General features: G+C 44.7%; 1 protein-coding gene across 1 annotated transcript; it reads right to left on the bottom strand.

The window, feature by feature from the left end:
- Positions 1 to 12,208: 12,208 nt before the first annotated feature.
- LOC124109588 (lysyl oxidase homolog 1-like) lies at positions 12,209 to 15,171 on the bottom strand (the record flags this gene model as incomplete). Its single annotated transcript, XM_046468250.2, has 2 exons — positions 12,209 to 13,846; positions 14,525 to 15,171. Coding segments are annotated over 2 exons (683 nt in total), but the record flags the coding sequence as incomplete, so codon positions are not given.
- Between the last annotated feature and the right edge of the window lie 299 nt (positions 15,172 to 15,470).

The following is a 15,470-nucleotide window of genomic DNA, read 5'->3' as shown; positions in this document are numbered from 1 at the left end:
GCCCAGGTCTTAGAATTGTCTGGAAGAATGTAAAAATACCATGTGCCACCAAATTTTGGCAAGTCAGGAGGATGCATGTTATATTTTCTAGTAAAATCATTAATACTAAAAGAAGGTATACATTCAAACTGATGGAGAAAAATAAAATATCAAGCAAACAAACAAAGATTCCCAAAGAAGGTGACTAAAGGGAGAAAGGAAGTATAGAATAAGCAAGAAAAATTGAAGACAAATTAGATTAAACCACATGAAATTGTTGGGTTGTAGTAAAAAGAATGGTAAAATATTGACAATTTCATATAACCCAACCCACACTAAGATAGCAGATTTACACCCAGATATGTGAGAAATAATAATACTGGTATCAGACATCACATTAGCAACACGAGATGAGCCAGAGTTACTAAATATTGATCTCCATACTGAGTCAAACTAGTAAGTGTCAAATCAGACATTTTTGGACAAATAAGAACTTGTTAAGTTTCCTATCCACACAACCTCTACTGAAAAAAATTATTCAAAGAAAAACAGAAACAAAATGAAGAAACAAATCCAAGCTAAGAGAATGACATGGAATATAATAAACAGTAGATCTTGGTATAAACTAAGAAGTAAAAGAAGAAAGAGAAAGAAATTAGCACTACTTGGAAGATTCTTTGTCAAATGGCAAACTTTTAATGCATAGCATTGTTTCTCAATCAGGACTATTTTGTCCCCTGGGGAAATTTGGCAATATCTAGGAACACTTTTGGTTTTTACAACTAGAGTGGGGATTGCTAGTGGCACCTAGTGAGAGGAGGCCAGGAATGCTGTTAAGCAGCCTACACTGCACAAGACAGCTTTGCATAATAAAGAACAATGGGTCCCCAAATGTCAATAGTGTCAACATTGAGAAACCCTGATGCCTAAATAGAATGTAAATGGAGGCAGACTATACATTTCCTTAGATCACACCATATTACTTAGCTCTATATAAATGTCATATACATAATTATAATAACATTGAGAATCCTTCCTAGGTTTATGTGAAATAATAGAACACTTTTTATATGATAATATAAATAAAAATTGAGGGCGAAGAAAGGATAAAAAGATGGGCACATTACAAATTCCCTGGGGATCTTGCTAAAACATACTTTTTTTAGGAGGTTTTGGTTGAGGTCTGAGATTTTGCATTTCTAACGAGCTTCTGAATTTTTTTTAATTTTCTTTTCCCCTCCCTGTAAACCTTGAATATTTATTTCCTTTTTATCTTTGGTATCTTGATATTTCACCAGGAAAACCTTTACAACAAAAATTTATCAATCACTTATTTTATCTTTGTTCTTTTTATTTTATTTGAACAGAAACATCATCAGCTGTATATCATTGAAGCCTCTTTTGTTCGTTTTAAATTACTAGCAAGAAAGAAAGAATATTGAAATATGTCTCACTTTAGTTACTTATGGTTTTCTTTCAAAGAGGAATAAGAGGTTTTTTTTTTTTTTTTTTTTTTTGGTTGGGGGTGGGCGGTACCAGGGGCACTCAACCACTGAGCTACATCCCCAGCCCAATTTCGTATTTTATTAGAGACAGGGTCTCACTGAGTTGGTTAGTGCCTCACAGTTGCTGAGGCTGGCTTTAACTCATGATCCTCCTGTCTCAGTCTCCTGAGCTGTTAGGATTACAGGCATGAGCCACCTGCCTGACTGGAATAATAGGTTTTTGATTACTTTGTATTTTAATTTTACATTTATCTCCCCTCTGGTCTGAATTTCTAAGGCCAGAGTTTTGTTGACCAGATTGCTAATGTAAAAACATTTTGTAGCATTTAACGGTCACTTACAAGGTGTCATGTTCTGTTAAGGGTTGGGAACACAAGGTATAGAAGCTATATATAAGTCTGGTTAGAGTACATCTGAGAAAGCGTTTGCTTCCTCCAGAAACAGGGATACCGCTATACAAATGTTGAACTCTCCTTTTTTTCTTGCCTTGAATGTAGGAAGTGACCAGAGAGATCTGGGAATTGCAGAGAAGACATCCATCTCAGCAGGGACAGGGTGCCACAGGACAGGCCATCCCTGAGTGCTGGGCAGGACCAGTTACATATTCTGTGGGGCAAACATAAACAGGAAAGAAGAGCTCTTTGTTCAGAAATTATTAAGAATTCCAAGACAGTGGTACGTAGCAAAGCCACACTGTGCATGCCTGACTATGTTCAGGACCCTGTTCAGTTCACGAGATGTGTGGCCAGGGAGTGGACCATGATGCAGAGGGACATTTGCCCAGGGACAGGGATGGTGTCTGCATTCTGGATGCATGTTAACTTCCTAATGGTCTGATTGGGAGATCAGAAAATTCCAGCATTTCTTCCCCCAGGAAGAGAAGTGTGCCATCATCATTTTTCCCACCAGGATCTGCATTTCCATGGTTTGGTGTGGCCATTCTCAAAATGAGACTGCCATGGCCAAGATCTTAGACAAGTCACCTCCTGATTTTCCTGGCACTACCTTGATGCCATTTTCTTGTCCTCCACATAACCCCCCTGACCCTGAGGAGAAGGTGGCAAGCCCTTCTTTCATTCTGTTTCTCAGGAACACATCCCAACCTGCTCCTTTGTGCATTCTTTGGGAGTAAGGGGTTGACTAGGGGCACAAAGGACAAGTGAGGAGATGTGCTCAGGGAAGGACTGGGAAGTGGGGCCCAGATTACCAGAGCACAGGGGTGGGGGTGGGGGGATGGCAGCAGGAGCATGGGGGTGAGGGTGGGGGGGATGGCAGCAGACACAGCTGGTGGAGAGGCAGGCAGCAGGCTGCAGGGTGCTGTGTGGAGGAGCTGCATGAGTGCAGCAGGCAAGGACCTATGAGGACCTCACCTCACTGTTGTCCTGCATGGACAGGAACCACTGGAGAGGCTCTGGAAATGCGTCCTGCAATGCTGTGGGCACTTTAGGGCATTAAATAAATTAGATCATAGGGGAAGCCTTCTGGGTGAAAACCTGGATTAAGAAAAGAAATTATTCATAATATCTAATGTGGAACAACAAACTAAATGTTCTCTGGTGGAGGAGTGGATAAGTAAAATGTGGCATACACACACACACACACACAATGGAATATTATTTGGCCTCAAAAAAAAGGAAGGACATGCTGCCATTTGTGACAACAGGAATGAACCTGAAGGACAGTGTGAAATGAAGTGAGCCAGGCCCAGAGAGATGCCTCATGCACCTGGACATGGCGTTGAGAATATCAAGACTCATAAAGTAGAGCTTAGACTTATAAAAGTTGGTTGCGGGGAAAGGGTCAGGGAATAAGAAGATGCTGGCCCAAGGGTTCCAAGTCCCAGTCCTGCAGGATGAAGTTCTAGAGCTCTAACGCATGGCAAGGCGACTGGCGTTGACAGTACTGTGTCAGGTACTGAATATTTTCTGAGTGTCTCAGCACACATACACAAAGAGTAAGGACGTTAAGGTGTGGGATGTGTCACTTAACTGGATTGCAGTGACCCTTTCACTTTGTATATACATAGCAAAACACCAATTCCATACCTTAATATGTACAATTTTATCAGTCAATTATATATCAATAAATTTAAAAATAAAAAAAAAAACATAACCTCATGTCTTTTAATTCCTTTACTGCTTTAGAGACTCTGGTTTGCTTTCACCGCAGAGGCACACCTACAGAGAAAGTAGTACTCCCAGGGAGAGTTAGAGCCCTGTGCCAGCATGGATCAGCCAGGTTGAAGCTGCCCCCTGACAGGGAGAAGAGACCTTCTTCAAGCCATTGGCCCTTCTTAGGGTGCAGTGTGCCCTAAGATTCAAAAGAGGGCAGCAGATAACTCGCATTGCCGGCAGGGCCAGGAGGCTTGTAACCTGAGGAATGTCAGCAGAAAATTTGCTGGGTTTTCACAACCCTAGGCATGCTAGGGCCCACTGTGCCAGATATTTGTGTTTCTAGAACTGTTTAGATTTAAAAGTAAATGCTTGATTAATGGCCTTTGATGATCTGTGGCGATGTTGAGGAGCAAGTGAGGCACATTGCCAACTGCGGCAGCCTCTTGCCCTGTGAGCAATGCAGAAGCTGCCCCAGTGGTGTCAGCAAAGTTAAGGCCCAAGTGCAGGAGAAATGGCCACGGAGTGCACAGCAGAATGGCTGCCTGGGCGCTTTTGCTGCCTTGTAACTGCTCCTGCTGTATTTGCGATGAGCAGACCCTCTTCACCTAGTTTACACACTCCTCCTACCTGGGAGTTTGCACGGGCTGCAGGAGAGCAACTCTCTTCGGGATTTTCCAGTGCTTCCAGAAGAAACTTCCTTCACATTCCTGGGATTGGGATTTCAGGGAGGCTGAGGATCAGGAACTCGAAAGTTCTCCATCAAAGACACAATCTTAAGCAAACCTGCATAGTTGAAGTGGTGGGTTTTCATCCTTAGGATCATACAGTAGTCATTGTTATGACCCAGTTTCCTGAAAAAGGTGATACTGGAGTGTGGATCCCAAGTGTAGCTTCACAGAGAATCTCTGTATCTTTTGGCAGGAGAGGAAGAGTAAAGAAAATAAAACTTATTCTTAAAATACATCTTCAAATGATGTTGCTTGGCTCAGGAGGTCTGTGGTAGTCTTGTTTGTTTGTTTGTTTTGTGGTGCTGGGAATTGATCCCAGGGCCTTGTGCATGTGAGGCAAGCACTCTCCCAACAGAACTACATCCCCAGCCCTTGACCTGGTTTTAAGTTATCATTTTCTTTCTTCAATTTTTATGAAAAGCATTTTAGAATAGTTTGACTTACCAAGAAAACATCAAATGACATAGCAATCCAGAAGGTGCCTCTAAAAGTTGAGCCCTCTGTTTGAGCATATTTTTTATTTTTTTAAAAAAGATGAAAAGAATTGATGATTTTTTTTTACTCCATCGACAAGTTGGACTATTTAAACTGTCTTGGGAAAATGCACATTCTCCTTTTTTTTTTTTTTGTCTTTTTTCTCTTATAACCTCAAAATTACCAGATGCTGTACTGTCTAGATACAAACCTGATGCTACATAGAGGGTTTCTAAGAAACATGCCCTTAAAGTTTGGGCTTATTTAATATTAAAGAGTTCCTACAGAGCTGAGTTAATCAGCCCCTTTATGGATGTCAGTGAGCAGAGCATTCTCTTCCTATGTATAATTATAACACGAGGCTTGGCAGGAGCACACAGGTCCACATGATCCTGTTGTGTTTCTTGGTAATCTCTACAATCCTGAAGCAGAATATTGTTTTTTTACTGTGTTTCATGTCATGAAATTCAAACTGCAAATAAATAAATAGGGTCTCCAGTGCCCTCTGGGATCGTTAAGAATTCCTGGGGTCTTTAAAGGGACCCTTGGAGTTTAAGATAGTGTGAAATAGTCCAGAGTGATCATGACGTTTTTCATTTCAAATAACTCCAGACAAAAAGATACATTTTTCTTTTCTGGAGCAGCCATCTCTAGAGTGAAAAAAAAAATAGTTCTCTTAGGAATGACCCCAGTCAGTCCTCAAATTACATACACAGAAAAGATGGCTATGTTTACAGAATTTTTATAAGAAGAGAATTATTTGGAGAAATAAATACATGCATCAGATAATGCAAACTTAAAAAAAATGACTCAAGGTAAATGCTAGAGAGAGAACAGCCCACTAGAACAAATGATTATGCCACATATTGAACTAAGTAAGGTCCCTGTCACTGTAGGTCAGAGGCCTGAGTTCCACTGGCAGCTCTGCCTTGGCCTCAAGTCCCTTACAAAAGGCACATTTTAAAATTTCAGAGCCTCAGTTTCCTTATCAGAAAAATTAGGGAACTTGACTTTCTTGGAAATTCTATTATTTTATGTTTCACTTAAATACAGCAATGGACACATGGACCCTCAGAGAATGGGTTTCCCACCCTGTTGAATTAGCCTCTGCTTTAGCCTCGTGGGGATGTACAACTACCAGAAAATATTTTCAACATAAATTATGAAAGGCTCACTTTCCTAAGCCATGAAGAAAGATCCAAATTTTATGCAGCTCTCAACCTTAGCCTGTTTCTGAAGCACCACTTGCTGCACTGAGCACCATTCTAGTCAGGGGTTTCTGTACCTGGGGAACATTGCTAGGGTACATTATGGCTACACCCAGAAAGTGGAGGTTAGCCTCTGTCTCAGTCATGGAGCACTCAGCCACGTATGAGAAAACAGACCAAGGACACACAGGCTCTGGACCTGGCTGTGCTGTATGCAAGACCAGCAGGTAGCAGCCCTGCTCAGCCTCCTGTGAGCCTTCACCTGGGTTCCTCCCTTTGCCTTGAAAATAAAGAGGTGCAATGGAAAATAGTTTCTGTAGTGAGAAGGCTTGAAGCCTTTTGCCTCCTTGAAAAGGTTATGCATTTGTGAAATCTTTGTGCTCCATACTGAGTGAAAACACACACACACACACACACACACACCATGTTCCTCCCCTTTTCTTAACCCTATTTTCATACTGGAAGGAGTCAAGTGTCCTTCAGACATTCCTGTCCCTATTCAGCAAGCATGTGGCCTGCTAAAACCTACCTCCATGAAACAGGAAGATAGATACAAGGCTTATAGGAAAGGAACTAACAGACACTCAAGTTTAGGTGCCTGGCAGTGTGTTGGATTTTGACTCTCATTGCCACCAGAGTCCCCTTTAGAAGTTTAAGCAAGTCTCTGAGAGGTTAAGTAACTTGCCTGGGGCCACATTGCAATCAATCAGATTCCACAGACTTACTGACTTTTCTTTTTTATAAAAAGTCTTATTCAATTTTGGAAGAGTTAAAGCTATTATTTTCCCCATTGCTTTTTGATTCATAAAAATTATGTGTAATTCTACCAAAAAAAGAAATCTATTACATGAAATTAAGGTACAATCGTACCATTTACCCATTTCCATATGCGACAGTCATGCCGGATGAGACTGTTGAGCTGTTGGCCTCCATTGGGCCCTGGTGGCCTCTCAGTAGTGCTGAACACAGCAGGGAAATCATGTATTTCCCAGAGAGTCCCTTTACCATGAAAGCCATCCTGCCCCGGCTCCATAGAGGCACTTTCTCTAATCACTTTTCAGGTCATCACAGAGGTAGTGAGGGAAGGTGTTGGTGGAGAAGGACACATAAGAAGGGGGACATTTTCTTTCTTTTGAGTTTTACCTTGGAAAAGAATGTGATTTAATATGAAAACAAAGTAGGTTACCATGAAAATCAGAGTCAAATCAAGTCGGGATGAAAGCCAGGGCTACCAAGAAGCCAGAACTTGGCGCTCACCTGTCTCAGGATCCCTCCAGTGTCTTGCTCTTGAAGCAGCTGCCTCCCAGGTGACCCCTCTGTCTGTGTCAGAGCTCCTGTGGAGTTGGAAGTTGATGTCAAAGAGGATAAATATCTTGGAAATGGCTGAAGCTGACATATTATTTTATGACTTTTTGCAATTTCTCAAACAGGGGTTCCTATGAAAAGGTAAATGAAGACCACCCTAGAATCAGGGTCTCAGTGGTGGGGACAAGGAATGAGTGGAACTCAGGAATTGACAATTTTAAAATCTCTCCAGATGATTTTTATATACACCAGAATTATAACTATTGTCTGGAAAAATTTTTTCATGTATGTTACTTTATTTTACCTTTAGAGAACATGCCAAATCTAGGTTATTATGATTTTATACTCATTTTACAAATGAGGCAATTGAAATGTGGAAAAGTCACTTGCCTGAAGGAACACAGCTAAAAATTGGTTAGCTCTGACTATGGGCCTGTCCGTCTGTGCCCCTTCTCCACCCCACACATTTTCAGACTGGAGGGTGGGTCTGAGCCCAAAGATGTGGTGGATTTAACCATAAGAATCATCTAGCCTGGGCTTCCTCTACGGATCATGCTTTTGGTGTTGTACCTAAAATGTTGTCGCCAAACAGAGGAGCTCTCCTGTTTTCCTGTAGCTGTTTTATAATTACACACTTCACTTTTAGGTCTACGATCCATGTTGAGATACCTTTGTGAAAAGCAGAAGGCAGGGGACTGAATCAGCATTATTTTATGTTTTTGCACATGAACATTCAGTCTCTCTGACATCATTTGTTGAAAAGAGCATCCCTTCTTCACTGTGTTGCTTCTGTTCCTTTGTCAAAAGTTTTGCAATTCTTGATTCTTGTTATAAGAGAACCTGACCTCTGTTCTTTTTTTCTAAAGCAGCAAGATCAATTCAGCATTTCATAGTTATTTGTTCAAGATTTGAACCCCGCTTTCTTAGGACACAGGGCAAGCTGCAGATGAGACCACAGAATAAGAGATTGCGAGGAAGAGTCAGCCGGGTGAAGTCCATCCACACAAGGCTTTGTGATCCTGGCTTAGAAAATCAACCAGTTTCCAGAGCTGATTCTGCCCCTCACCTCTTATGCTCTGTTCCCTTTACTGGAAATGTGGGGAATGCCCCAAGACCCAATTGAGGTTCCTCACCATACATCTCCACCTCTGGGGCCCTAGAACAGAGGTGGGGGTAATGAAGACTCCAATCTGTAACTGTTTTCCCTCATGTGTGGAAGCTTGTCCTTCAGGCCTGACTCAGGAGGATCTGTTACAGGGACTGTGCCTCAATCTGTCCCACGCCAATTCACCAATCCACGAGAATAGAAGCTCAGACACATGCACAGAGACGCAATCACCCAGTGCCCTCCCCCTGCTGCCAGAGGGCTCTGTGCTGGTCTTTTACAGTGTCCCCTGGCCCAGCCCAACTTGGGCACAAAGTGTCTTTGTTCACTGATCTCAACTTGGGTCAGCAGGGCTGGTTTCTTTCCTGTGGATATGGGATCAGCTCTTCTTGTCCCTTCTCAGTCTCTCCTTCCAGCTCTCTTGCCCAAGGCTGACCACACTCCTTCATTGTCAAGAGCACACAGATTATCTATTTTCCATATTCGAGGCAGCCAAAGGCTTTTAAAGATAATGAAAATCTCTCAACTACAGTTTTGAGCTGAAAAGAATTTGCTAGATTTGCTGGTAAAAGGAGTTACAGGAATGTTCTTCTAGTACTTGTGGTTGGAAATCCTTGGGGGTTGGGGATTCACCAGAAGCATAGTGGTATGACAATGATTAGATTATTGCATGGGGAGGGGCCTTTATTTTGGGTGAGAAGAAGGTCCAATAACTTTTTCAAAAGAAGTAGCAACTGAGCCTTGAAGTAATAGCAACCCAGAAAGAGGCAGGGGAGCTGGGGTTAAGGCAAGGGGACCACCACTGCAGAGAGAGCCACCATGGAAGAGCAGGACATTTCAGATGTGGGGAGGTCAGCTCCTACCCACGGGTGTGTGAGGTTGACTTAGCTGGTTAGGCTGGCCAGGCAGGTGCCCTCTGTCCCCCACCCTCCTTGGTCTACATTCCATACATGCCCTTCCTGAAGCTGCTCCCTTCTTGACACTCAGGAAATCAATCTACTCTGTCAAGACATAAAGGCCAGCGTGCTTTTCTGTCCAGCACATATAGCATGAGATCCCAGGTACAGCTGAAGCATAAAATGTGTGTGTGGAGGCAGCCAGGAGTGGAGGAGGGAAAGAACTGAAGGAAATTATTCTTGAAAGACCTGCTCATGGGGGCCCTGTATGCTGGTTTAAGGAGATGGAGTCTACCCGTGGGCAGTGGGCAACTGTGGAGAAGTAATGTGGTTAGATTAACATGGAAGATAGAAAAGATGAGACAGGAAGCCAGAGATGACCTAGAGCCCAGATGTGAAACAGAGGGGACTGAGCTGGAGAAGCCGTGAGGAATGGGAGGCTGGGAGGTTCCAATGAGCTTCAGCCCAACTGAAGGTGTGGATCAAGACTCAGGGTGAGCACTTGTCCCTGGTCTCTGCCTTGACAACAGGTTCCACTAGCCAAGATGGGTAGCCCAGAAAGGGAGGGTTTAGGGGAAGAACATCAAAGCCTGTTTCAAATCTGTGGCTTTTCAGAGGTGCAGAGGACAAGAGGGCAGCCAAATGCATTAGTTTGAAGCTCAACTGTGACTCATTGCAGATGAAAGGGCAAGGAGTAGTGGAAAAGGCTGGAAAAGACCATCTTTAGGACATTCTTCACACAGCTTAACATCCCATTTACAAGGTACTGTGGGGCACAGAAAGAAAAATTCCACCTTTAAGAAGGCTGCTTGGGTTTAACCATGGCCATAAACTCAGGTTCAACACCTGAGAGTGAGAAGTGTCTTCCAGAATGATGCTGTTGTAAGGTGTAAGGCTTTTATCTCTTTTATGGATAGAGATATTCTTATTTGTATGTCCAGGTTTTCTCTAAGCTGGACATACAAATAAGAACTTCCCCCTTTCTTTCTCTTTCTCTATCTCTCTTTTTTTTCTTGAGATACCTGAGAAGTTAAGACTGTATTTTAGGAAATGTGAAGTGTAACAATTGATCAATTGATTTACCAGTGCTTTGCTTTTTATCCTGCCTTGAGCTATAACACAACACTGTTGGTTGTAATAGTTCCACCCCCCCCACAAATGGAAGGTGCATCTTAGTGGAAATCCCCACCTTAGAAAGTAAAACCTCAGGGGAATTGGGGAAAATTAACATAGTGTATTTATTTTATTAGGGTGAAAAGCCCTTTTTAAAGATAATTTCCTGCACATGGATTTTTTTTTTTTGTTTGCATACCCACAAGTAGAGTCTCTTAGTTGATGTTAAAACTTGAGAAGGAAATAGGAAATATTTAAGAAAATCTTTTAAATAGGTAAGCAAATGTTGAAAATATTTAAGAAATATTGGAAATATTTATGTAAATATTTAAGAAACATGAATTTGCACAAAGAACTGTAAGAACACAGTTCTTTCTCTTGGAACTTAAACTTTGGAGAAAAAAATAGAAATTTGAAAAATTAATTTTATTACATGTATTTCAAAAGTGCAGGTAGGTATTTTATGTCATAAACAATTGAGAAACAGTTATCCAAAGCCTATAATGGCCTCTCATTTACCCATGAATTTGAATATTTTACCAATATTTACATAATCTCTTAGAAAGTTCCTATTTATAGTATGAGTTTCTTCTCCAGAAAAAAAAAAAAAAAGATACCAGTGGATTCATGTAGAAAATATGTCTTGGTTCTCTTTATTTAAACATTTTAAGTTCAGTTCCTCTTTAGCCATCTTCCAGCCAGAAGAACACAGGCAACACACTTTGCTCCTCTTTCCCGGATCCTGAGGTGTGTCCCCTTTTATGGACTCAGAGGGACTTTTCAAATTAACTCGGGTTTTCACAGCACTCTTTTGGTGCCTCATAATGAGGGACTGACTTCAGCCCCACTGCTGGCTTGCTTTGCTTGGGTGGGTTAGAAAACCCTTGGCGATGTGGGTTACCTGGGTTTAAGTGCTTAGGGGAAACTGTAGAAAGAGCCAGAACACAGGAATCAGTGTAAAGGAGGCCCTCAAACACAAAACCTTTGTGAAACTTCACTGAAAATTCCGAGCATTTTCAATTAAGTCTAAAGACTACAGGTTGTCTCCCCTGAGGAAATGGGTTCCCTTTGGTCAAGTTGTTTGTGTCTGTCGGTTGGTTGGTTGGTTTAATCTTTTAAAGGATGGATTGAGTCAGGGCTCCAGGTAGAGAAAGTAAAATCACAGTTATAAAATCTAATGGGCTATGGTTCTAATCAATAAAGCTAATAACATTTTAGCAAAATGTCATGGTTTATAATTGCAAGAAACCATCGGGTCTGAAGAACGCGGACTGAGGGCAGCCCTAGAAGGATTCGCTCTGGAGCCAGCGATGACTCTGTGCTTAGGAAGAGCAGTGGAAGGGCTTTCTTCCTCAGCAGGCTGCAGGGTGTGGGTGGGGCCCTGCTGAGACCCCAGGGCTAACTGTATGTATGTAATTACATGTAATTACATGTATGTAATTCAAGTGTGGCAACTAGAAAGGCAAAGCCAGTTTTATTTGGCTGTGCACTACTATGAAACAGTTCCTTCTCTTCTCCCTTATGTACCTTTTTGGGTTTTGGCTTAGTTTCCCCTGGACAGCATTCTGCACTTTCTTGAGGCTACTGCTTCCTGCCCTCACAGACACTGAAGAGTAGGGCAGCTTTTTTTCCTTTCAAAGGAGCCCTTTCTGAGCCCCATTTTCATCGTATGGTAAGAAACACTGTAAATGATTGAGGTGATCCATCAAGAGTCCCATTCTTGATAATGAAAACTCACATAACTCAGTAAAAGTCAATTAAAAACCACAAACTTAAGAACCTTTTGCTCAGTGAAGATTTATTGTCATAGAAGGCATCTAATACAATAGGTATTGGGGAGTCAAAATTCTTAAAAGTTCTAAAAATGCAGTTAAAGCTTGACAATAAAGTTGAGTAGGATTTATACAATAGCAGAGTATATGAGTTCTTTGAAATGAAAAGGTATTTTTTTTCCAGCTTTACCATAAGATGTTTGAGATGTGAGGATTTTATTACAACCTTAGAAGCAATGTCCACTGTGTGGGGTATTTACTTTCTTTCCATGGTTTCAAATGACTCTTACTCTTTGGTTGTGCCTATACAATGAAAGTCTACAAAATCAGGAGTTTTTCCTTTGTGTGAACCTTCCCGCTGCAGACTTGCTGGCGCCACCGACAAAATTCAAGATGTGCGCGATCAACAACCCAAACAAACCGCCAGGTCAGACAACACCTGCAGCCCTCGGCAGGTGCGGCGCCCAGGAGGTAGCGTGGGCCTCTGGGAAGCCGGAGCGCTGACCTGCCCTCGCCCCTCTTTATGGGTGTCAGGCTGCGCGGGGGAGCCAGGGAGGCGTCCATGCCCCCGAGGGTGCCTTCCCTAGAGGTGCAGAGAGGACAGGGCGAGCCCGCCGGTCACCTGGAGAGGCCAGGGGACACCTGGGAGGAGAGCTGACTAGTGTCCCTTAAGAGGACAGCCTGGTTCTAAAGCGATGTGCAGGTCCTCTGGCTAACTGGGCGGCGGAGAGAAGTGTTCACTTCCTTGGGAGTTTACACTCGGAAAAGCTGAGGGCAAAGAACACCGCGGTGCCTGGGGAAGGGCGTCTCTGGTGATGTGCCACCCGAGACAGGAAATGTGCGCTCACCTGGATAGCGCGGCTCAGTGGCACAAAAAACTGGTACTTCAGAGTCTTCCATAAGGGCAAAACAAAAACAATTAAAAGCCAGGCCAAACAGAAAAGACATTCAAGATATCAAGAGCTCTGCAGTTGAGCTGAAAAATCATTTTCCAAAAGAAATATTCCCACAGATTGAAAAAACACACACACACATAATATTTACAAAAAATATTTAATTAAAAATACCTTATAATTACAGTAGTCTATTAAAGCACATACTTTCTCACACTTATAGAACATCTGTATATATACATGGTATGAAATGTCACTCAGTTATCTATACAATATGTAACATTCTTGCAGGGAAAAGAAAGTTCCCTGCCCAGTTATAATCATCTATTTTAAACAATAGATGTAAAAAAATCTACAATGCTCTGGGGTATATTAGTAAAGCTTCAAAAGAAAAATTGAGCTCCTTGGTCACAAAGTAGCCTTCTAAAGTCGGATTTACTCTGGATCATCTATTTATCAGTCCTGTCACACTTAAGACTTTAACTGCACCTCCAAAAACCACAGAAACGTACACTTCACAGCGGTTATAAAAGAAGAGACAAAAGAGAATATGTATGTAACATGTTTATGGACGTGCAAAAAAAAAAAAAAAAATGAAAGTTTTGTTTTCTTTCCTGTCCCTCTCTTGGAATGACGAGTGAAACGTTTCAACATTTGCTGATGTGTTTTCCTTTCCTCCGTTGGCTTTGCTCTAACTTCTGCTCTTCCCCCTCCCTCTCTAGAGCTCTTGGCTTGGGCTCAGGCGGCTGCATACCTGTGGAAGAGGAATGAATAGAGGGGTGTGTGAACCTTCGCGCTGCAGACTTGCTGGCGCCACCGACCAAACTCAAGACGTGCTCTACCAATAACCCAAACAAACCGCCAGGTCAGACAACACCCGCAGCCCTTGGCGGGCGCGGTGCCCAGGAGGTAGCGCGGGCCTCTGGGAAGCCCAGAGCGCTGACCTGCCCGCCCTCTTTACAGGTGTCAGGCTGAGCGGGGGAGCCAGGGAGGCGTCCACGCCCCCGAGGGTCCCTTCCCTAGAGGTGCTGTCACCCTGCTTGTTCACCCATCCGGCCTGGAACAGCAACCGAACACCAAGGGAAAGGTTAGAAGGCACAAACTCTCGTCACGGTCCTGGGCGTCCTCAGACACCGATCTGGTGCGCTGAGCCCCCACCCCAGTCTGCAGCCCCGGGAGACCCCTCCGCTGGACTTGACAGCACAGGGGTCGTGCAGCCCGGAGTCCTGCCCGGCGCGTTCTCCCCGATCTGTGCTTATCCGGCTAGCCGGCAGCAGGCGGCCCCAGGTGCCTGGAGAAGGAGCTGGGGGCTGTCATTCTCGGCCGGCCCCCACTCAGAAGAGAGGGAAGGGAACGCCCGCTTCCCACCACCCTGCCACCACCCTGCTGCACCCCCTGTGTCGTTGGCCCCAGCCGCCACCAGGCCTCTCACCGGGTGGGTATTGAGCGCAGTGAGCGGGGTCCGAAGCGGCGCTGCTGGACAAGATCCTGCCGGGTGGTGCGGTGGCGCGGGCGGTGGTGGCTGTCTCAGCAGAGCCGGTGGCTGTCTCAGCAGAGCCGGGTGCGTCTCCAGCGCCAGCTGCAGGTCCAGGATGTAGTCGATAACGTGCTGCAGGATCTCCACTTTGCTGACTTTCTTGTTGGGCGGGATGGTGGGCACCAGCCTCCGCAGGCTACAGGCTACAGGCACAGCTACTACAGGCACAGCTCCGGCTCGTCGGTCACCGCCTTGGCCACCTTGCAGAGCGCTGCCGCCGCCGCGGCGGTCGCGGCGGCCGAGCCGCCCAGGCTGTGGCCATGTTGGGCCAGAGAGCGCAGCGCCATCTCCCCGCTGCCGCAGCCTGACGGCGCCTTGCGGCCTGAAGGGCGCACCAGGCTCACCGCCTTCATCGCGCGCGCCCTGCGCCCTGCGCGAAAGGACTTGCTTGGGCGAGCGAGGGAGGTAGGCAAACTCCGCTTGGCCCCCGCCTGTGGCCGGCTCCTCTCCCCTTGCCTTCGCGCCTGGTGCGCTCGGGGCTCCTGGCGATCCCGAACCCAACAATTGATGGAAAGGTCGCTCAGGTTTTGCAAGGGGAATCTCTGCTCAGTGGAGGACACTCGCCCGAACCAAAAGACAAGAAAAGTCGGAAGTACCGGTCAAAAGTAGCCCACTCGGGCCCCCTTGTTACTCCCTTCGGATCTGCGACTAAGCAGGACCGCCGTCGCCGCCGCCACGCTCCCCTAGCCCCAGAGCGGGTCCCGGCACCGCCTCACTACCGCGCCTCCTCCACTGGGCTCTCCCGCAGCCTGCAGTGCAGCTGTATTTATAGAGCCGCTTGCCCCGGGGGCGGGGCCAGCGCGCCGGCCAGGTCGCTGCGAGAGCGGAGCGGAGCTGTGCC

This window comes from Marmota monax, unplaced genomic scaffold, assembly GCF_021218885.2.
Source record: "Marmota monax isolate L192 unplaced genomic scaffold, Marmota_monax_Labrador192_F-V1.1 WCK01_AAM20220418_F8-fsc01782, whole genome shotgun sequence".
Taxonomy (NCBI): Eukaryota; Metazoa; Chordata; class Mammalia; order Rodentia; family Sciuridae; genus Marmota; species Marmota monax.
The sequence above is the reverse complement of the archived record's forward strand: the minus strand, read 5'-3'. Positions and strand labels throughout refer to the sequence as shown.